This window comes from Ailuropoda melanoleuca, chromosome 8 (assembly GCF_002007445.2).
Source record: "Ailuropoda melanoleuca isolate Jingjing chromosome 8, ASM200744v2, whole genome shotgun sequence".
Lineage (NCBI taxonomy): Eukaryota > Metazoa > Chordata > Mammalia > Carnivora > Ursidae > Ailuropoda > Ailuropoda melanoleuca.
Genome location: NC_048225.1, coordinates 60,306,817 through 60,330,725, shown reverse-complemented (window position 1 = coordinate 60,330,725; position 23,909 = coordinate 60,306,817). Strand labels below are relative to the sequence as shown.

General features: G+C 43.5%; 1 protein-coding gene across 1 annotated transcript in view; it reads left to right on the top strand.

The window, feature by feature from the left end:
• Positions 1-686: 686 nt before the first annotated feature.
• Positions 687-23,909, top strand: part of RIC3 (RIC3 acetylcholine receptor chaperone) — a 49,010-nt gene continuing 25,787 nt past the window's right edge. The window contains 5 exon segments of the mRNA XM_002916171.4: positions 687-909; positions 18,952-19,052; positions 19,054-19,179; positions 20,456-20,531; positions 22,576-22,669. Of these exon segments, the coding sequence (XP_002916217.2) occupies positions 786-909; positions 18,952-19,052; positions 19,054-19,179; positions 20,456-20,531; positions 22,576-22,669 (521 nt within the window). The 5' untranslated portion in view covers positions 687-785.

The following is a 23,909-nucleotide window of genomic DNA, read 5'->3' as shown; positions in this document are numbered from 1 at the left end:
AGATACCGATCTGCCCCGTAAGGAAACCCATCTTATTCATCCGACCCTATAGTACCGTTTCCTGATTTGATACATTGTAGGAACTAAATGTTTATTAATGTTTATAAAACAAAGACGCGAAGGAAGGACTGTGAGAACACCGAGGAAGGAGAGGCTGACTGGAGAAGTCTCATGAGGGTAGTATTTTTCAGTTGTTCTTCAGAGAAGTTTTTCACCGGCGGAGATGGCGTTAGGAATTTTCCAGGCAGAGGGAACGGGACAAGCCAAGCTTCCCTGAAAGCAAGGAATATGCTGGGGAAAGAGCAAATGATGTAGTTTGGATGCAGCACTGTTAATTACGGATCGTTCAGGGCTTGGAGGTCACACAAAGAAACGTGACGGTGGTGCTGAGGATGGAGAGGTGTTGTGAAAGGTTTCGCACCGGGGAGCGAGGTCATCGGCGCGCTGCGCTTCTCGCTCCGGCGGCGGGCGCTGGGAGCGGCCGGCGGTAAGGAGCTCCTGGCGTGCTCAGGGGCGGCCGGCGGGGCCGGACAAGGAAGGGCAGAGCCGCCAGCCTTCCCGCGGGGGAGAACGCACCGCGGGCCGTGGAGAGGGAGGAGCTTCCAGTTGGCCCAGACCCGAGGGCGCGAGCGCGAGTCCGAACTCCGGGACCGCCGAGCGCGCGCCTCGCGCACTTGTCCCTCGCCCGTCGCCGTCGGCGCAGCCCGCGGTGCGGTCGGAGGAGGCCGCGGGCGCTGCGGTTCCGGTTCCGGCCGGCGCCTGCACCTGTGGCGAGGGAGGCGGCCATGGCGTACTCCACCGTGCAGAGGGTGGCCCTCGCCTCGGGGCTCGTCCTGGCCGTGTCGCTGCTGCTGCCCAAAGCCTTCCTGTCCCGCGGAAAGCGGCAGGAGCCGCCGTCGGCCCCGGAAGGTAGGCGCAGCCTAGCTCCCTCTCCGCGTTCGGAGAATGCGGCTCCAGGGTGCTGTGACTCGAGGTCTCCTCCAAACGGGCTGGAGAGGGTGGGCCGGCGGCGTTTGGGAGGTGCCAAGCCCCGCGGTTCCCTGGAGTCGGCAGACAGACGGAGTCCTCCGGGCCCCGGTCGATCCCGACCTTCTTCAGCAAGAAGGGCCGGGGATGCAGGCGTGCGTGCCTGGGCACCCTCCAGGTGGCCTCTCGCTCACCCCTTGTTTCCAGCCCCTTCCCCCCGCTGGCTTCACTCCGCTGTCACATCTGTTCAGGTGCTTTGAGTCCAGAGGGCCTCCCGCTTGGATTCCCCTCTCTGGGGTTTCTGTGTGCTTTTTGTCGCGCTTTTTTTCAATTTTTTTATTTTAATGTNCATCTGTTCAGGTGCTTTGAGTCCAGAGGGCCTCCCGCTTGGATTCCCCTCTCTGGGGTTTCTGTGTGCTTTGTGTCGCGCTTTTTTTCAATTTTTTTATTTTAATGTTTTTTTATTATATTATGTTAGTCACCATACCGTACATCCCTGGTTTTTGATGTAAAGTTCCATGATTCATTACTTGCGTGTAACACCCAGTGCACCATGCAATATGTGCCCTCCTTACTACCCATCACCAGCCTATCCCATTCCCCGACCCCCACCCCTCTGAAGCCCTCAGTTTGTTTCTCAGAGTCCATAGTCTCTCATGTTTCATTCCCCCTTCTGATTACCCCCCCTTTTCTTTATCCCTTTCTTCTCCTACCGATCTTCCTAGTTCTTATGTTCCAGATGAGAGAAACCATATGATAAGTGTCTTTCTCTGCTTGACTTATTTCACTTGTGTCGCGCTTTTGTTATGAAGTCGAGTCAATTGGAATTGCTATTGTTAGCCTGAAATCATCGTGTACTTCCGGATCCCCGCTTCAGGCTGGTTTTTATGCCTTTAAAAATATAATCTGAAGATTTTAATTCAAACTTCAATTACTGAGATTACCAAATTACTACATTCCCCCTAAGTGTTTGCTAATCCTTTGTTATTGGGACAGTGTATGTGGTGTTTACAAATCCACCCTGTTGGTTGCGTTCAGGGGCTTTTACATAAGGGTAAAGGGATGGATGTCCAGGCTGAGAGGAGGAACTAGAACAATTCTCTGCAGCTCCTGAAGTTCTACTGGTAACTTTTTCCTGTAAATTATCTCTGTAATACCCGTGAGGATGGTTTTACAGTTTCCAAACACTTCCACTAATGTTCAGCCTCTTGATGATTGGACAGCTCCTTTTGAACTGAAATCCACTTCCCTGTAATGTGTGCACAGTGACTATCGTTCCGTTCTCTTGCACATCATGGATAGAAATACCGCAGATGCAAAGCAGTAAGGTCTAGGGGTGGAGGACAGAGTGAACCCAGAATCCTCTTGTTAGAATATGCTTGATAAAGTTTAGGCTTGTAAAACTATCTACCTGAAAGAGACTTCTAAAAAATCATGTTGGGGTTTTTTTTTTTTTCTGCCTTATTACAAAATCCCAAAGGTTTTACTCATTTTGTCTAAGGATACTGCCTTGTCTGCCTTGAAGATTAATTCATGATGAACTTGAGCAGTAAAGATTTTTCTAATTCAGTGTTTTACTGAATTGAATTCCATTATGCTGAATCATGCTGAATAAGTTGTATTGAATGTGAGTGGGAGATACTCTCCTGAATGTTGTATAGAGATTAAATGTGGCTCTTTCCCTTGAGAACTCGAGTTGATATTCAATGTTCTCATCTTAGAATCTTCGCACTTTCTGTTCTTATTCCTAGAGTTTCTTCCCTCGGCTTCCATCTAATTACTCAAGTTTCTGCTCAAATGTAACCTTCTCAGACTTTCCCTAGGGACCCTAGCTAAGATAACTCCACCCCCATCGATGCTTCCTTGTTCCTTCATGTTGTTCTGTTTTCCTTCTTGAAGGATATGAAATGTTCTTATTTACTTTTTTTCCTGTTTCTACCTTCAAGAATGTAAGTTTCATGAGGGCAGGGCCTTGGTCTTGTTTACCACTCTTTCTTCAGTATCTGCCTAAAATGGCAGTTGATAAATATTTTTAAATGAATAATTCAAGTTTATGAAGCTGCTAATATTGTGAATTCTTTTCGTGTTAGTTACCAACAGAGTATAACCGAGGAAAAAAACTTCTCTTAAATGATATATTTCAATAACTGAAATTTTGCCAACTAAACTCTCTGCCCTTGGATGGACCTAGAGGGTATTACGCTAAGTGAAATAAGTCAGAAAAAGACAAATACTATGGATTTCACTTATATGTAGCATCTAAAAAATGAACAAATAAAAACAAATCCATAAATGTAGAGAACTGATGGTTGCCAAATGGGAGGGGTGGTGGGGGAATGGTCAAAATGGGCGCAGAGGAGTGGGAGATACAGGCTTCCAGTTATGAAAAGCGTAAGTCACGAGTTCCTTCTCAAGTTGGGTCTGTCCTCTGACTGCTGTCTCAGGATAGCAACAGTCGTTGCAGCAGTACCAGCCATCACCTCTCACATTCCATTGTCCAGAGAAGGAGCATGTCTTTTCTTTTAAACTCTTCCTTCATTCACACCTTACTTTTATCTACCCGCACCCCCACCCCTCGTTCTTTCCCAGTAGTTCTGGCTAACCTATGCGTGCATTTTAATGGCTTGAATTAAGTTACTTGCAGGGCTTTTGGTAGACAGAATATATTGATTACTGATTAACCACTATGAAGTTGAGAGAGATTCTCAAAGGGATACAGAGGTACTGGAGGAAGGAGGAAGGAGGAAGTAGAGCAGAGGAGGCTGTCATCATTAGGTAAGAGGGAGGAGAACAATTTTAAGAGCTTTTTAAACTTTTTTTTATATTTCTCTGGTTTTTATTTTTGTTTTTATGATTTGAAATTTAAGTTAGAAATTTCAGTTAAGAGCCATTTTTAAAGATTTGAGAGAGGTGCACACACGTGCACATGTGAGTGTGGGTAGGGGCAAAGGGAGAGAGAGAATCTCAAGCAGATTCCACGCTAAGTGCAGAGCCTGACATGGGGCTTGAGCTCACGACCCTGAGATCGTGACCTGAGCCAAAATCAAAAGTCGGACGCTTAACCGACTGAGCCACCCAGGTGCCCCTTAAGAGCCATTTTTAAGTAGAATTGGAAGGGGAAGGGGAGGGAAGCATCTTGGATTAGTCTCAAGTTATTGGCTTAGGTGACTAGACAGATGGTGATGCCCTTCACCAAAATAGGAATGGAGGAAAATAGATTAAAGGGAAAGTTGGTGAGTTCAGGAATTTGAAGACTAGCATCAGGGGTGCCTGGGTGGCTCAGTCGTTAAGCGTCTGCCTTCGGCTCAGGGCGTGATCCCGGTGTTCTGGGATCAAGTCCCACATCGGGCTCCTCCGCTGGGAGCCTACTTCCTCCTCTCCCACTCCCCTGCTTGTGTTCCCTCTCTCACTGGCTGTCTCTATCTCTGTCAAATAAATAAATAAAATCTTTAAAAAAAAAATGAAGACAACATCATGTCCCCTTCTTCAGTCTTTTTTCCTACGTTGACATCTGAAGTAGTTCATCCGTTCCTCATATGACCTAGTTCCAAGTATCTCAGCACAGCCCTCTAGAAGGCAGATAATAGCAAGTGGAAGCCTATTAGCTCATGGAAGAGCAAACCTGTTTCCTCCCTGCCCCCCAACCCTCCTTTTAAGAACTCTCGGTTTCTATTAGTGCATCCTGAGGATTGCTCTAGATTTTTGGCATTTTACTTGCTGACCTCGTGATATATCAGAATCCTAAGCTGTTTTGTTTTTTGATTGCTGCTCATGTAGGTTTTGTCCATTTTGTGCTGTTCGCTTTGTTTGGAAGCACAGGTGGGTGGGGTTAGCAGTCACCCTGATTTCTGCACTTGGTGTCTCTGTCACGGCTGCAGACACACCAGAGGCAGGGGTTTCTCCTTTCGTGGCCAGTGAAAAGGCTTGGCTGCTGGAACTGCAGGGGCACCGGTGTGTGAGGTTAGCTTTCACTCTCCCCAGCACAGGATTCACTTTGGAGCCGCGCTGGTCCTTGCTGGGCTTGTTTGCAGGGAGTGGTGGGACTGGAGCCACTTTGGACAGCTGCCTGCCAGGCTGTGCAGGGGAAGGTGGGGCTGCACACACGGTCCTGGCAAAAGAGGTAGAGAGGGTTCATGCTGGTTTTTGCAAATGTCTGGCTGTCTAGGCTTGGGGAGGGGAAGAGAAACGGCGTGTGCCGGCACTTCTGTTGCTGGAGTCTCCTGAAGATACCTGCGTCTCCAGCACATGTTCCCTGGTAGTAAATACATCTCCGTCACGTGTACCTCAGACACTTTTCAAACTTGTTTCTATGCTGTGTTTAAAGCCAAGTTATTTATTATGCTTTAAGGCGAGGACTTAGTTTCCCATCTGCCTTCGGTTTTCCTGGCGTTAAGCAGGTTGATTTTTTAAAGTACCCAGAGTTAAACCCTGCTGATTTTCTTTTCTTTATTCATTCAACAGAGAGAGAGACAGCCAGCGAGAGAGAGGGAACACAGGCAGGGGGAGTAGGAGAGGAAGAAGCAGGCTCAAAGCGGAGGAGCCCGATGTGGGGCTCGATCCCATAACACCGGGATCGTGCCCTGAGCCGCAGGCAGACGCTTAATGACTGAGCCACCCAGGCACCCCAAACCCCGCTGATTTTAAAAGCTAGGCTAAGCTCCACTGATTTTTTTTTTTCCCCAAAGCCAGATGTTAATGGGGACTCACACTTCCCAATGTGAGTCCCCAAAGCCTAGGGTGGGGTCTGATCCTCTAGCTTCTCCATGCTTGTGGCCTCCTTCCCATTTGTGGTTAGTCTTACCTGGGTTTCCCCCCATCTCAGCTCTGCTCCTCGGCCCTTTTTCGAAGTGGCCTTCCTTCTCAACTCCGCCCCCCCCAGGATTAAATGTGGAAGCACTGTTCTGCCAGTCTTCAGGTCATTCTCGGAGTTAGTCGCACAGAGAGAGCTGTTATCTCTGTGTGCCCACGGCTTCAGTTCAGGAACCTCCTAGTCTGCCATCTTCCTCACAATCTCCTGAAGAATGCTTTCTAGAATGTCGTCCAAGAGCTACAGTGTGCTCCCTTCTCTATAGTGGAAAAGTCCACCATCCACCTTTTGCAGACTGGAACAATAGTTACCTGCTCCATTCTTTAAAATTTTCTCTATCAACATAATTTCTTTAAGTTTTCTTTTAGTTTAATGACCTTTCTTGCAAGTTTTCTAGTCTTAGTAGAAATTACTTAGTAGACAGAATTATCCTCCTCACCCATCTGAGACTTTATTTTTGTCTTTAGGATTGTTGATTCTCTTTCATTTAACCCCAAATTTATTCCCTTTGATAGAGAATATGGAAGCAAAATAGAAGTTCAGAAGTTCTGCTTCCTCAGCATTACATTTTATCATCAGGTAAATTGCCTTTTTGGCTCTAAAAATACCCCTTTCGCTTTGGCTAGCCTTTTAGTAAATCTTAATTTATTTTGGACCTTGGCCTCCTGTGGTTCCCCCAGGTCTTGCCGCTCATTCAGCTATGTGTCTTTTTGTTCATCTTTTCTCTCTTCTCTTAGAAGAACAACTTGTATATCTTCCCCCACCCCGCCTTTCCTCTCTGTCTGACAGTTTTTGAAATGCCCAAGCAGCAATGCATTTTAAGAGCTTTCCTCTTAGGAAAGGGTCTCATGCCGTGGAGCTCTTTGTTTTCAGAACATAATTCTGCCTTCCTGGGGCCTGTGCCACACAACCCTTACTTTGTTGCCACAAATACTGAGTTGGCATGGTCCGTTTCTCCTGCAGTTCTCTTTTCATTTCACCGACCAATTTCTTCGGTCAAAGTTAGCAGTTCCCCTCCTTTCACCTTCGGTACCTGTGTAACATGAAGACCTCAGCGTGCGAGGCCAGGAACTTGTCAGCTGTTCCAGGGTCAGCGCACTGAGACTTCGAACAGGTGCCAGGGTAGTTGAAGCCCTCCAAGGTGACCGTATGCTGCTTCTGTGCTAGAGTCGGCTTCGGGACAGTCCAGCTCACCACCTCCACAGCGGGACCGTGGGGTGCTCCCACGATAGGGTCCTGTCTGGCATCTCTCCTCCTGATCCTGCCTGCCCATGTTTTCCAGTGAGTGACTCACTCCGACTACTTATAAATAGGGTTCCTTACCACTACCTCCGCAGTGGCCCTGTTCCTCTGAAATAGCTCAGACTCTCAAGTCACCGTGTTTTCCTCAGGTGAGTTCTGCCCACTGATCTTGAACTATCTGAGATGTGGAAATATATACACACGTATGTACAGTTATGTGTCCATATATGTGTATATATGCATATATAATACACATATTTAATTCTTAAATTAGCTCTTCGTTTTGGTGTATAAGTGCTTGAGGATAAACGTCTTATTTTGGCCCCTTACCTTTTCTTTTCTGCTAACGAACCCTCAAGTACCTGCCCCGAAAGAGTCAGAGAAGGGAGGGGCAATCTGAGAACCTGTGAGCACATGCTAATCAGGCACTTCTCGAGTTCAGAAACTTCTAGGGGAGCAAGTGTGGGGCAGAGTGGTGGCTGAGGGGCACCTTTACCAGTTCCCTGACTGCCATTTTCTGTTCTCAAAACTGAAAAACACTCAGGATAAGGACGTAAAAAATTTTTAGTCCTGAGAGTAGCTAACTGTGCTGGGTCTTGAGATTCCAGTAAAGGCGAGCAGGCCCAGCGTAAGTCATCCAGATAAGTTCAGCAGCGTGTACAGCATGCAAGACCCAGAGCGTACCCTGTAGGGGACCCAAGTGCAGACAAGACACTAGACTTTTATTCAAGAAGTTCGCTGTCTGCCCGTCAGCCACAGAGCACAAGGAATGCCTGTAGTTACAGAAGTTGGATTTACTGCTTGTGGCAAGGGAGAACGCACACCATGGAAGCCTGCAGCATCACTGTAAGGTTGTTAGAAAAGCTTTATTATAGGATGTGGACATGTATTAGGTGATTTTGAAGGACGTTTAAGGATGTGGGGCTTTGCTCTGGATGGGATGCCGTCAGGAAGTAAGGCAAATTCTGTGGCTGGGTATCTTAATAGTTTATCTAAAGGGAGAACACACTAGAGAAAGGCTGAAGCTGTAATTCGTGAAGAAGCAGCAGCAGTCACTCATTATCTGGGAATGGGGGATATTTGATATTTTTTAGCTTGGATAGTATTCATGTTTTGTCTGTGTTCAGGCAGATTACAAAGTGGTCTTATTCTTTCGTCTTGATCCACGGTGGTCACAGAATGTTAATGTTCTGAGATTGCTGATGTTTAACAGGAGAACACCAGGACCTAACTATGAGTGCCAGGCCAGCTCATACCAACACCACGGCCTAGCCAATAGTACCAGGCCAGCTTCTGGATGTCAGAGGCATCTTTTCTGGTGCTCTGATAGGATTTATAGGTTTTAGTCAGCTCCGAATAAAACTGGGTAGAAATAGGGGTGCCTGGATGGCACAGCGGTTGGGTGTCTGCCTTCGGCTCAGGGCGTGATCCCAGCGTTGTGGAATCGAGCCCATGACTGCTTCTTCCTCTCCCACTCCCCCTGCTTGTGCTCCCTCTCTCGCTGGCTGTCTCTATCTCTGCTGAATAAATAAATAAAATCTTTAAAAAAAAAAAAACTATGTAGAAATAGAACTTAGTGAAAGATTTTATCTATTTCTGTTTCTCAGTCCATTCAAGTAGAGTCTGTAAGGCACATAAATATAACTTTTGAATAAGGCCAGTTGTGATAAGTGCAATTAAAGAGGTTCAAGCAGTGTTTTGTTTTTTTTTTAAGATTTTATTAATTTATTTAACAGAGATAGAGACAGCCAGCGAGAGAGGGAACACAAGCAGGGGGAGTGGGAGAGGAAGAAGCAGGCTCATAGTGGAGGAGCCTGATGTGGGGCTCGATCCCATAATGCTGGGATCACGCCCTGAGCCGAAGGCAGACGCTTAACAACTGCACCACCCAGGCGCCCCCAAGCGGTGTTTTCTAAGTGCATGGGAGTGACATGGGAAAAAGCATTGGGGATGTGGGCAGTATTTGGCCTGGGCCCTGAAGGATAAGCTGGATTTAGACATGTGGAGTTGGAGAGAAAAGCAAAACCACTGGAGTCAGCAAAAAGCAAAGGCTTAGTGGTACGAAATCACAAGGCAGGCTCAAAGCATGGTGGGAAGTCTAGTTAGGCTGAATCAGGAGTATGTAATGGGAAAGAAATATGAAGAGGTACTTTTGGACTAGATTATAGAATTAAGTTGTTTGTAGGGAATGCAAAACCAGGATTTGTTAAATACCCACTGTGCATGCATGATGCATTGTATATGATATTTAATCTGTAATCCTTCTTGTAAAGATTCTGTTTGACAGAGGAGAGTGCTTGTGCACGCACACGTGAGCACAAGCAGGGGGAGCAGTAGGCAGAGGCTTCCCGCTGAGCAGGAAGCCTGATTCGGGACTCGATCCCAGATCCTGGGATCATGACCTGAGCTGAAGGCAGACATTTAACCGACTGAGCCCCCCAGGTGCCCCTAATCTGTAATCCTTGTAACAACCCTAATTATATCCGTTTTACAGATGATGAAAGTTAGCTCTAGAAAGGCTCATTTAGGGCCATCTGGGTGGATCAGTCCATTAAGCATCTGCCTTTGGCTCAGGTCATGATCCCAGGGTTCTGGGATCAAGTCCTGCATCGGGCTCCCTGCTCAGCGGGGAGTCCGCTTCTCCCTCTGCCGCTCCTCCTGCTTATGTGGGCGTGCGCATGCAAGCTGGCGTGCTCTCTCTCTCTCAAGTAAAATCTTAAAGTTTCATTTAACCTCCAGTTAAATAGTTGGAGGCCTAGCCAGTATCTTAACGAATAGCTCTGAAAAGATAGTACCGATTTTACTCACTTTGCTGGCTCCTGTGTAACACAGTCTTGTCCTCAGTGGGAACCATTGAAAGCTTTTGATGGGAGAAATGGCAAGACCCATTAGGATTATGCTTTAGGAAGAGGACTCCTAACAAAACAGTAATAATTAATATGTGTAGGGTATATGGACTAGGCCCTGTGCCAACGGCTTAGACACACACGTATATCTTAACAGTATGTAGCATGACTTGGGAGTGGGGAGGTTGGTAAGAGAGGAAGAAAAGATCTGGTTAAACTCGAAGATCAAAGCCATGGTGGGCAGAGCCCAGCTTTAGGTAGGAGGGGATGTAACAAGATGAGGGGCCGTGGAGGAGACTGATGAGGGACGGTCAGCTGTGGTTCCAGCCTCCACTTTCAGTAATGCCGAGTTAAATTTGGCCTCTAGAATTTCCTCAGTATTTAAGGAGAAGCTTACATATCTTAAGGAACTGGCCCAGAAGGGTCTTTCTTAAACTGCGGTAATCATATATAAACACATCCAGTTCATGATTGATTGATTGAAGAATGAAATCTTGCAGATGGTTTAATGCTGCTTTCAGAAAGCTCTTCTGTTCACAGTGCTAGAGTTTTTGTTTTGAGCAATAAGGTTGGTTATTAACAAGGGAAAGTAGAACTTCACTCTGTAAAATCCATTAAGTTTGTAGTCAAGCTTAAATGATATGCTAAGTGAAATTTTAATAATTAAATAAACCTAAATATGGGGGAAACTTTCAATAAACAATTAGGACTTAGTCAAGTCCCATTTTAAAGAATACTTAAGTGCATGTAGAGATAGTGAACACAGCTGTTTTCTATTTTGAAAAGTGCAGTTTTAATGTTCTAATATCTTTAATATTCTGATCTCTTGAGCTGTGGTTTTTTTTATTATTTTTATGTATTTGAGAGAGTGCAGGGTGGGGTGGGCTGGGGTGGGGGAGGAGCAGAGGGAGAGGGAGAAGCAGGCTCACCGCTGAGCAGGGAGCCTGATGTGGGACTCAGTCCCAGGACTCCAGGATCATGACCTGAGCCGAAGACAGACGCTTAACTGACTGAGCCACCCAGGTGCCCCTCTTGAGCTGTTTTTGTTTGTTTCTTTAGGCAAAATTTTTTAAAAACCACAAATCCTCTTTGTAATGTAGCTATAAGGTAGAATGTTTATAATAGTGAAAAATAGAAAATTACCTAAATATTCATCAGCTAGGGAGGAGGTGAATAAATTGTGATAACAGACACACTAGGAGATGCTATATGGCAGTTTGAGTGAATGAACTGAAGCTACAGATATCAAATCAACAGGGTGCGTTTCTCGGCCAAAATACTAATCCCCACCCAGAAAAGGGACACAAAAGGGAAGCTGCAGAAGAATGAGTATAGTATGATGTCATAATATAAAGTTTTTTTAAATTGTGATAAAATATGCATAACATAAATTTATCACTTTAACCAGCAGGTGCACGGTTCAGTGGCATTAAGCATATTCATATTGCTGTACGACTGCCACTACTGTCCGTTCATAATATAAAGTTTTAAAACTCAAGACAATACTGTATATAGTTTATGAATACATACTTAACATGGTAAAGTATAAAGTGCACATTCCGACAGTACACGAGTCTTCTGGTTACATCTGTAGTAGGCAGGTGCACAAGTGCTCATACATTATCATTTATACTTTTTGGTACACTTGGGAGTATTTCACTTGAAATGTCTAGTTAAAAATTTCTTTTTTAACAAATTATTTCCAAATGTTTTATAGCCCTTGAATTTCTAAACATCCTGGGTTCAGTTCTAAGAAATGGGGTACCAAGATCCAAGAGGTGAAGTTGTTCCCTGTTGAGGACAGTTAACCTTATGGAAAAAAAACTCTGAATTCTTCCAAGTTGAGCATTCTGACCCTAGCCTACCATCTCAAGAATTTCCTTGGTCACAGGTGGTAGAGGCTATAGGTCTTAAGCTTAAAGGTCTGAGAGAACCACTCTGTTTAAAACAAAACAAGGGGCGCCTGGGTGGCACAGCGGTTAAGCGTCTGCCTTCGGCTCAGGGTGTGATCCCCGCGTTATGGGATCGAGCCCCACATCAGGCCTCCTCCGCTATGAGCCTGCTTCTTCCTCTCCCACTCCCCCTGCTTGTGTTCCCTCTCTTGCTGGCTGTCTCTATCTCTGTCGAATAAATAAATAAAACCTTAAAAAAAAAAAAAACACAGGAGAGCAGGTTTTGGAAGGTGAAAAATGAGTTTCGTTTTTAGGTTTAACATGATAGTCCAACAAAAGGACGTATGTACTAATGGAATTTAGAGTAAGAGACAGGAGCCTGAGGGGGAAGGTCAGAACTAGAGCTGTACATTTTGAAACTTATAATGGATCCATGAGAATGAATGAATTTGTCAAAGGAAAAAGGATAAAGAAAAAAACAGGTTGAGACCAAGATCTCAGGGAGATGATTAAAGAAGAACTGAGACTGAGAAGGAATAGGTTGAAAGACCAGTCGTTGGAAAAGAGCCCAGGAGAGTGGTGTGCCATTGAGATGAAGGCAGGAGAGTTTGACAAGGATGTGTTCAGGTTCATTCCATATTTATTGAATGAGGAGTATGTGATAATCACTTTCTTGTGTTGTGGTTAAGTCATAAGAGTGAGACCTGAGGGGAAGAGCTATTGGATTTGATGGTTAAGGCACAGTTGCCTTGTTGCTAGAACTGTATTGCTCATCTCTTAACCCTTTAATTTAAAGATAGGGACTCTGTTATTATTATTTTTTTAATTTATCTATTTTAGAGAGGGGGAGAGAGTGTGCACACAAGTGGGAGGGGCAGAGGGAGAAGGAGAGAGAATCTCAAGCAGACTCGGAGCTGAGCACAGAGCAGGGTGCGGGGCTCAATCCCACAACCCCGAGATCATGACTAAGCCGAAACCAAGAGTCGGATGCTTAAATGGCTGCACCACCCAGGTGCCCCTGTTTTATTTATCATTTGAATCTCTGTGTCTGGCACACTGTGTTCATTAGTAAATTATGTGAAGTATTACACCAAATACAAAATGCTGAGGTTTCTCCTATGATATAAAACGTATTTTTACCACCTAGCCTATCTGTTCCATAGCTCTCCAATTCCTTCTCTTACCTTTGAAAATAGTTTTCCTCTACTTTTCAGCTCCTCTTTGTTTTTCGTTTGTTTTTAAAGATTTTATTTATTTATTTGACAGACGGCCAGCAAGAGCAGGAACACAAGCAGGGGGAGTGGGAGAGGAAGAAGCAGGCCCCCAGTGGAGAAGCCCGATATGGGGCTCGATCCCAGGACCCTGGGATCAGGCCCTGCGCTGAAGGCAGACACTTAACGACTGCGCCACCCAGGCGCCCCTCATCTCCTCTTTGATTCCAGTCTACAAGCTCTTTATCAGTCGTTTCCCTCCTTCTTGCTGCATCATTCAGTGTTGCTGTTTGAAACCCTACATTTTATTTCCTTTCTTCCGCCCATTACTCTCTCATTAACTCAGTATAAAGACAACTATTCTAACAGAGTTGTTCAGAGGCGGCATGAGCTTCGTGGGGGCAATACTGAGTTTCCTGTTTCATTTTATTCAGCAAAGTCAGGACCTCCACTTAAGGAAGGTGAGGGTATTGAACTGAGGTGGTTAGACTAGATGATATTTTTTTTAAAAACTTTAAGATATAATTCACATACCAGGCAATTTATCTACTTAAAGTGTACAGTCAGTGGTTTTTAATAAGTCAGAGTTGTGCGACTGTCACCACAATCAATTTTAGAACATTTTTATCACCCCTCATACATACACAAAAAAAAACCTCCCTACCCATTAGCAGTCACTCTCCTTTCTGCTGCCCCCCCCCCGCCCTAGGCAACCACTACTGTACTTTCTGTCTCCATAGATTTGCCTGTTCTGGACACTTCATATTCATGGAATCATGTAACATATGGTCTTGCGTGACTGACTTTTTCTTTTTTCTTTTTCTTTCTTTCTTTTTTTTTTTAGCATAATGTTTGCAAAGTTCATCCATGTTGGAGCATGTAGCAGTACTTCATTCTTTTTTATGGCCAAATAATATTCCGTTGCATGGGTATACCACACTGTACTTACACATTTATTGTCAGTCGATGGACTTTTTGGTAACTATGAATAATGCTGCTATGACCAGTTTTATACAAGTTTTTGTGTGAGCCTATTGAGTATATACCTGAGAGTAGAATTGCTGGGTCATATGGAAACTTTGTTTACCCTTTTGAAGAACCACCAGGCTGTTTTTCAAAGTGGCTACACTTGTGTACATTCCCATCAGCAGAGTATGAGAGTTCGATTTTCTCCACATCCTTGCCAATAATTTATTATCTTTTTTTTTATTGTAGCATCCTAGCAGCTGGTGTAATAAGGTGTATCTCGTTGTGGGGTTAGTTTGCATGTCCTTGATATCTAGTGGTGTCGAACATCTTCTCATGTGCTTATTGGCCATGTGTGTATCTTCTTTGGAGAAATGTCTGTTAAGAGCCTTCAACCTTTTTTAGTTGAGTGGTAGAAGTTCTTTATATATTTTGGATACTAGAACCTTACCAAATCAATGATTTACAAATATTTGCTCCCATTTAGTGTGTTGTCTTAACTTTCTTGATGGTATCCTTTGCGGCACAAAAGTTTTAAAATTTGAAGTCCAGTTTACCTATTTTTTTTGTTTGTGGTTTTGGTGTCCTATCTAAAACCATTGCCTAATCCAAGGTCACAAAGATTTATGTGTTTTCTTCTAAGAGTTGTATAGTTTTCTTACATTTAGGTCTTTAACCAATTTTGAGTTGATTTTTAAAAATAGTGTGGGTAAGGGTACAACTTTTCTTTTGCAGGTGGATATCTAGTTGTCTCAATACTACTTGTTGAAAGACTGGATGATTTTTTTTTTTAAGAATTTTTTTTTTTGTTTGACAGAGAGAGAGAGACAGCCAGCGAGAGAGGGAACACAGGCAGGGGGAGTGGGAGAGGAAGAAGCAGGCTCCTAGCAGAGGAGCCTGATGTGGGGCTCGATATCAGAACCCTGGGATCACTCCCTGAGCCGAAGGCAGATGCTCGACGACTGAGCCACCCAGGCGCCCCAAGACTGGATGATTTTTAAGCCTTCTTCTGACTCTGAAGATTATGTGATTTGTAATACATTGGTTTCTGTTATTGTCTGAATAGGTGGATAGTCAAGATTTCATAGGATGGCCGTCCTTTTCTCAAGAATACATTGTATCTAAAAATAGGGCTTGTCATTAGTCTTTCATCAGTTTCTTCAACACTTCACATTTGCTTTCAATTCTGCTTTTTTTTTTAATTCTCGTTTGCTTCTGGTCTTTGACAGCTCCATTTTCTTTTCTTCCTCTTTTTGCTCATAAGTATACCTATTCCGCCAACACTTTTAATATGGGAATAGTTCACTCACTTTATTTTTTAATTAACTTTCTCATTTAGGTAGCTTTGAGTTTCTTCTCAAGCCTAACTATAGTCTAATAAAAATTTCTTCTGAATGTGCTACCAACACCTGGAACTTAGTGTGTGAAAAATGTGCACTCGGTCTTCCCCTTGTCATAAGCCCACCCAGTTTTTTCATTATCTTTTCTTAGTATATTGAAGTCGTGATGTTGGAGTTTTCTGACCTTTCCCTCATTAGCTCTACATTCTGTTCAGTAGTAAACGCTGCTGATCATTCTGTGTTAAGAGCCCTTGGACCTGTTGCTTCCTCCTTATAGCTATAGCCAGCACCTCAGGCCCTTACATTTTAGAGCTTAATTACTGCCTTCTTGTTGATTTCTCAGACCCTAGTTTGTCTCTGCCTAGGCCCTATACTCAAATGATAGATTTAATCCCTTTCAGGTACCCTTCTCATTAAGTCATTTTCCTGATCTTAGACCCATAGTATCAAATCTGCTCACCAGCATTTAAACCCTCCACCCCTACTTCCCTCTCCTTATCTCTTGTTACTTCCCTAAATGGAGCCAAACTAATTTGGTAGTTGGACTTCTTTATTCTTATTTCTTTGTCCTCATCTCTTTCTTGTTGCAGAGTTCTTCTTTCCTCCTGGCATGCCTTTGCTTCTTTATTCTATGTCTCATTCCCTTCAGTGAGTTGATCCCGTTTGACTCCTCTTCCTTTTTTTCCTTGCATTCTTGTAATGCTTACATATTTAGTTTATCTAGTAATAAGGTCCGTGATACCCTGTCCTTTTTTGTTGGTGTTTTGAATATACTACTTTTTAAAAGCATTGTTCAATGTGGGAACTGTTGTTTCTGTTTTATTTATGGCTCGCTCCTGCGTATAGAATAGAGTCCTGAACATAATAGCTGTCCCGTAAACCTTCCTGGCTGACAGACTCTAAGTGCTGGGGAGAGAGGTGTAGTGTTTAGCATTGTCACCATTTTTTAATTTTAGAAATGCAAAAAAATACTTTTGTGCCATTACCTGACTTTTATTTTTAATTTTTTTTTTTTGGTTTTATACCAAGTTTTGGAGACCGTGTTCTCAGTGCAGTATAGTGAAGTTCTACAACGTGTATTACTACAAATATTAAGTCTAGTTTATTGAACACTAGCCATCTGATGTATCAGATTCTCTCAAGAGAAAGCTTAGCTTCTTGGATGCTGGCTAGGCATTTTTTGAAGGTGCATTATAGCCTTAAAGCCATTACTCACATTTAATATATTAAGGTCCTTGACAATTTAATAGCTACATAGTCACCAGCACCCAGAATAAGGAGTGTTGACGTGGTTTCCTTCTGCCGTCTGAAGCTCTGCTTTTGTTGCTGTCCTCTTAAAAAGCACTTCTTCCCATAATTCCACATCCCCAAAGTCAGTATTGGGAGGAAAAGGAGGCTTACTGGAGTGGAGTTGGCTGAGAGAGCGATACAAGGTAGAAGGCAGCTTCCAAACTAGTAGTGGCTAGCTGTCTTACCTCTCTGCCTGCCGCCCGCTTTCTTACCTGAGGAGCACAGTTGACTTAAAGATAGTTATCAGTTTATAGCACCTTATTAACATCGTGAGTGCAGGTTTCCTTTCTTGTTCTTTTTAACCCTTTATCTTCAGTCCCCATGCCCGTTCCCTTTCCCATTCATAGGTACCTACTCTGTGTTTATGTCCCTCTACCTATGTATTTGCTTGAAAGATACGTAGTATAATCATGATGTCTTCAGCTTTAACAATGGTATTTGCTTTTTACTCAGTGCCATGCTTTTTAAGATGTATTCATGTTGCTGTAAATACATCTGAAGTGTGATCTCTAAAAGCTACATAGAATTCCATATTTTATCCACTCCATTTTGATTGTCCGTTCCTCCAGTTATCGAAATCAAAGTTACTTCAAGGTCCCTGCTACATTATCGTACAGCAAACATTCTCACACAGAGCTATAAAGTCTGTAATTTGCTCGTAGACCATCCTATTTGAGAATTTCTCTGAAATTTATCCAGCAGAGTGGGATCACTGGATCACATAGGACGCAGACGTACTTGATGTCACTAAGATCTCCTAGCAGAAGAGCTGTCTCTGTTTATCCTCTTCCCGACATCTTTGCTATTATCTACCATTCTAACTTTTGCCCTTCTGATTGGTATGAACAATGCTATCTCATTTTTTAATTTGTATTTTACTCATTGCTTTTACTTTGAATTTGATCACCTCTTCATTTACTTGCTAATCATTTCAGCTCCTTTTTCTGTAGGTTCTCTACCCACAGCTTTTGACCATTTTTCTTTTGGGTTTCTTATGATTTTTTTAATATCAAGTTGTAGAAATTCCATATCTATTCTAGACAATCTCTTATTTTATATGTTGCAGGAGCTTTTCCTTGTCTGTCATCTATTTTAGCTCTGTTTGTTGTATTCTTTATTGAACAGAAATCTGTAATTTTGTTAAAGTCAAATCTAACAGTATTTCTGTATATAGTTTGTATTTTTGGAGTCTGATTTATGAAGCTGTCTTCTGTCTCATGTTTTCTGCTCTATAGTGTTAGCTCCCAGTGCTTTTTCCCTGCAACCCTGTTTACATGACCTTTTGAAGAGAGGTCTTTTCCTTTCTCACCTGTGGCTCTCAGAAGGCTTGGCAGTTGGTGTTAATGTTTGACTGCCCCGATGGAGGGGGGAAAATGCAAGAAAATTGATGCATGTTCCTTTCTGTGAGCCCTGTGCTTCTAATCACAGGACCCTGTGACCCTGTTTGTGCTACATGAATCCTGTCTGTCCAACAGTAGCTGATTGGAAAGGAATGCATACTTCCCCAAGCAGAGTAATCAAAATCTTCCTCCAAGGAATTTGGAGCTGTGACTAGTCTCTGCTGGCCTCTCGAAGGACATGCAAACTGAAGGATTTTGGGGTGCCTATCTTCCTCCATGTTCACAAAGAAGCTAGAGAAATGGTCTGCCAGAAGGGAGAATAAAGAAGATCTGCACAGAGGAGCACAGGAAAAAGTCTATGGCCCCATGGAGAGGGAGATGAAAGTAGACTGTGAGAGTAGCTGTCCTGGATCCTGATGGCTTTCCGGTTTCTGATTCTTCTCTCTTCTGCGACCGGATTGCACTTCCTTTTCTGTAGTAGTTAAGGGTGGCTAACTGCTGTAACAGACTCCAAAGTGTATAATGGCCCTAACACAATAGGAGTTTGTTTCTCACAGAAACAGGTCCGGCTGGTTCTAAGTTGGTGGGGTGGCGGCATTGGGAGGTCTGCGCCCCACAGTTACTCAGGAACCTGGACGGATGAGGCTCTGCCATGACTTCAGAGGTCTCCCTAGGTCAGCATGAAGCCTGCAGATGGGAAATGAATGTGGAGTTTAATACATGGGAAGTTTTATAGGCCAGCCCTTGAATCTGCGCATATCACTCCCATTCCTCTGGCTGGGACGCCATTGCACGGCTACATTTAACTGTATAGGAAGCTGAAAAATGTTACCAAGCTGTGGACCTAAAAGGGAAGAGAAAATGGGTTTGGTGAAGAGCTAGAGATTACCATCGTATGTATTAGCTGTGTGATACCTCTGCATCCTTATAATCAAGTTCCTGATTGACTTGTTTCGGTTGGCTTCTGTTATTTATGCCTCAGTGCACGAGGTGTGTTCATAAGAGCTATATTTAAAATAGTAGAAGAAATAAATATGGATTATTTTCTCAGGAAAGTTGGGCCGATTTCCACCCATGATGCATCATCACCAGCCGCCCTCAGATGGCCAGACCCCCGGGGCTCGCTTCCAGAGGTCTCACCTCACAGAGGCATTTTGCAAAGGCCAAAGGATCGGGTGGAGGCGCTGGAGGAGGAGGGAGTGGAAGAGGCCTGATGGCACAGATCATTCCAATCTACGGTTTTGGGATTTTTTTATATATATTGTATATTCTATTTAAGGTAAGTGGGATCATCTTGATCATATTACATCAAAAAAATTAGTGTCATAATAATCATTTTTGGCCTTAAAATTCTTTACAGTTCATAGCCTTTATTCAAGTCCTCTTTAAACCTTGCTTCCTCTTTATGAGAAACTTAGGATATCTGTTATCTTGGTTTTATAGAAGAGAACATCTTAGAGCTTAAAGGGTTTGCCCTAGAATTCACAACTAGAAATGCAGAATCAGGATTTGAGCCCGGATCTTCTAGTTGCTAATGCAGTGAGCAATAAGTCAAAGAAAGCACCCTCTCACCCCAGTTTGTTTTTGTTTTTGTTTTTTTGACTGGATGTCTTTGCAAGCTGAAAAGGCATAAAGGTATTTTAAGGAGAACTTTATTATTAGGATTGGCACCCTGGTTTCCGAGTAGCTACTGTGAGGCCAGATAATGGCCATACCCACACCACTTTGTCCTCCTTTCCCTCTCCAGTAGTGTGAGGTGCTGTTTTTAACATCCACTGCAGTAATTCTGAAACCTGCCAATCCTGAAATTAAACCTGATGTCTCCCAGCTCTGGGGAGACATGCTTTGGGTCCTTTAAAAGCGGACTCCCAATTAAGTTCCACCTCTAGGCAAGCTTCAGCAAGCTATGGGCCTAGACACCGTGAAGTGGAACAGAAGTCACATTCTGGTCCTTCCTGGAAATCTTAAATATTCACTGTGCCCTTCTAACCAGAGTAAGAAGCAAGTCCTTCTTGCCCAGGAACTCTGCAGGGGGGCCTGAGGTGCCTCTGTAAGAACGCCCTGGCGGCTGCACATCCCCTTTTAGGTTAGTGCGGGCAAGGCAGATGACCTGGAAAGAGATTGATTGATTGATTCCCCCCCCCTTTTTTTTCCTGTCCTTGAGCCTTGATGGTTTTTCACTTCTTGGGAACCTTTTTCTGTTTTGTTTTGTTTTGTTTTTTTAAGATTTTATTTATTTGAAAAAGAGGAGAGAGCACGAGCGGAGGGCGAGGGAGAATTCTGGAGACTCCGCGCTGAGCAGGGAACCCATACGGGACTCCATCCCAGGACCTTGAGATCATGACCTGAGCAGAAGGTGCCCCTCTTGGGAACCTTCTATTGGTTCTTTCTCGCCTCTTTTTTTTTTTTTTTTAATGTTTCTCTGATACTTGATTTGATTTCTGACTTTATTTTTGTCTCCCAACCTTTTTTTCTTTTTTCATTTAATATGAGGGGTTCCCTGACTTTGAGGTTCTGAGCTGCTGTTGATGTGCTGTACCTCCTTCAATTCTCAGCTTTCAAAGGGGAAAACTCCTGCAGAGGATCGGAAGTGCTGTACTGCCACGGCTGGAAACAGCCACAGGAAAATTAGTAAGTGCCCCTTCTCCGTATATGCACAAGTTTTATCGAGTCAGACCGCCATAACACAGAGGGACGGTCTGTGGATAGGTCTTAAAAAGCATTTCTCAGAAATGGCCCCAAATTAATCTGATGCCATTTTTACCTAAGCTCTGGGAATTCTCAAGTTTCCAAATTGACGTTGGGCTTTTAAGAGAAAGAGTTACAAAAAGTACGAAACTGTCCACTTACTTTTTTTATATATTCGCAAATTAATATTTCATATTTGGAGTGGGGTACTTCTCATTTCCAGACTAGAGAATATTTGTAGCAGACACCTTTATTTCACAGAGAGGAAAAGTAAGGAAGAGAGATCCGTTCCTTGCCAAAATCAGTTATTAGATCTAGGGACAGGGTTTAACACTTCTGCCTCATGAAACATGGTCATCAGGTATTTACTGACCAAGCAGAATATTCTGTGCTCTCTGGGGAAATGAAATGTCTATGGCATGGCTCTTCCCCCTAAGCATTCATAGTCTGGGATGAAAAATAACTTGTGCGGAGTTTACTATCTAGACGGGGACTTGGCGGGAGCCTTATGGGAAATGACATGGAACCGGGTCCTGCCTGATAGACAGGATGGCTTGAAGACAGCCTGACCAAGGACGGCTGTGGGAAAGAAGGCCTTGAGGAGTAGGTGGGTTAAGTCATGTCGTTGAAGGCCTTGGAGGCCGAACTGCTTTATCCTGTGGATAATGAAGCCTCCTCAGAAGTTTTTAAGAGAAAGACCGCAGCAGAATGAGCCGGCGGAGCCTCTGCCCTCGGCCATACCTGCTCTTTGGATTTACTCCAGATTCTCTGTGAAAGTAGATACCCCAATCACAGTCCGCATCCTATTTAGAAATCCTAAATATTCAAGAAATCCTTTAAGAAAGCTCTTGTGTTCTTAATTGAGATAATGTCTAACCAACAGTTATGGTGAATGAATTGATAAAATTTAAAAAAAAAAATTTTTTTGGACTCTAAGTATAGCAAATTCTGTACCCAGTCACATTATGCATTGAAAACAGAAGTAAATAAAACAAATTCCTAAGAAGAGCTGTTGTATAATGTAGCAGTTATATATGCCTCTTATCCTTCAATTTTGAATCATGCAGAAAATAAAAATAACCTAAGCATTTATGTGGCACAGTCCTCTAGACACTTTGCAGATATTAACTGCATGCGTAAGAATTTGGTTTAGAAGTATTAAAAGGCCTTTGAAATACTATATTTTACAGTGGCCTTCCGAATATATCTGGGTAGAAGGGTACTCGTGTATGAAACAGAAAAACTGGATTACCTGTATAACGAACAGCATTTTGTTTTCCTGTTCCTTAAAGTTCATTTAGTTTCCTGATGGACTTATTTTTTCTGCTCTACCTCTAGGGTCTTAGTGTTAATGTCAGTAGATCAATGTGATCTCTGTTGACCTTTGTTGAGAATACTGGGGGCCAGGGTTACACCACTTCATGCCAAATGATGAGGGTAGGAAACCTTGGGCAGGGAGGCTTCAGCCCTAGTTCAAGACTTCCCCTATTGAGGAACCACAGCATTGAAACCATGATCTTCCAGGTATGTTTTCAGACTTCGGGTGCAGGTGAAATACTACTCATTTCAGGGTTTTAAGTCCTTTTGTAAAGTACCTTGCAGGTTTGGGACTTTTACCCTCAAGTATCATTTGGATTAGAAAGGATAGATTTATCTTCTTGATTTCTTCCTGGGTTACTGTGTTGAGGGTTTTTGGTTTTTGGTTTTTTTTTTTTTTTAGCTCCTAGGTATTTTCTTTAGCTGGTCCTGCTGTATTTCTGTGTGTAAGAGGAGTGATTTGTTCATTACTCCCTAAACACGTATCCTTTAGATCTCAGTGCCCACACCTTGGTACCCTTTGTGTCCTGGTTGGATTAGCTAGACAGACACGGACTCTTCTCTGAATCTCTGAACCTGCTGGGATTTTTGTAGGGTGTCACAGCCAGTTTCGGAAAAGAGCTTTTGGAGTTGTGTATGATGGTTCTTAGATTTGATGCTTGTTTTTCAGCCAATTTTGAGCTTGTTCAACTGCAAGAAAAACTGAAGGAGACAGAGGAAGCCATGGAAAAATTAATCAACAGAGTGGGACCTAATGGTGAAAGGTAGGTTTTCACATAACAGGACTCAGACTATTGCCCATTTAGAAAATCAATTCAGAATTTTGTTATTCTTTGATTTCTGGACCACTTACTTTCATTTTATATAATTGTCAACTTATTTGTCATTTATATATTTCTCATTAAGCATTTCCATTTTCATACCATATGCTTTCAAGAGTCTCAGCTTTAATGAGTCTTTGTTCAGTGTGATGCACATTATTGTGAGAAGCGTCTGAGCAGTTCTGCAGGGTGAAATAACCAGGTTCTAATGAAGATGATTTCATAGCTGTCTAATAACCTGGTTTTACTTAAAATTATGCCTTTTTAAATCTGCTTGAGACAAAAAGAAGATGGCAGGTATGATCACATCAGGCATTTGTATTTTGTGTTGACTACGCCAGAACAAGATTAGACATGTGAAGTGGGTGTCAGGAGTCACACGGGCCCTTTAGGACACCCCATGGGGGAGGCATCCCTCCTGCTAGGTGGCTTCAGAAGGCTGATGAAAGTGGGCAAAAAGGAAGAAAATATGGATGTGGGAGGCCAGGGTGGAAAAGCCAGAATATGATTGAGAACAAAGAGGGATTCAGTCTCCGCTAGGCCTTCCGACAAGGATGGAGGAAGAGCTGGGAGGTGAGCGGCAAAATCCCATGTGCTGAAAGGTCCCCCCTGTGGGTTCACCGTGGAGTCTTTGCCCCCAGAAAACCGCTGCGCCACCGTGACCTCTTCTGTTTGCCGTCTTGGTGGTGCTAGTGCCTGTCTCCTTCTCTCGGCAACTTGGCTCCAGCCTTGGGCATCTTTGGCTAGAGAAGGCAAGAGTGAGCACCTCAGATTGCGGCTCCTTGGCTCGGCTTTTTCTACAATGTCTACACTGCTGCTGGAATGACACATATGAGGCTGAACCTTGCCTGTCTGCGCCCAGAAGCCTTTCTTTCGGTCCAGAAAGCAGAGTGACTATCCAGACTGTCCGCCAGAGTGGTATGGAATGTGTACGTACTCATGCATGAGTATACCTCTGTAAGTGTGTAATAAAATTTGATATTGTTGGGCCAAGCTCTGAGTGAAATGCCTTATATACATTATCTAACATAGGAGTGTTTGTAGGAGTGTGACTAAACCAATTTGTACAGCTGTACTTTTCTAATCTTTTCTGCCCTTACCCTGTACTACTCATAGTCTGGGTGGGGAACTATCAGCCTTTTATGGACCCTTTTCGCCCAAAAAGTGTCTGTACCCTGGCTCT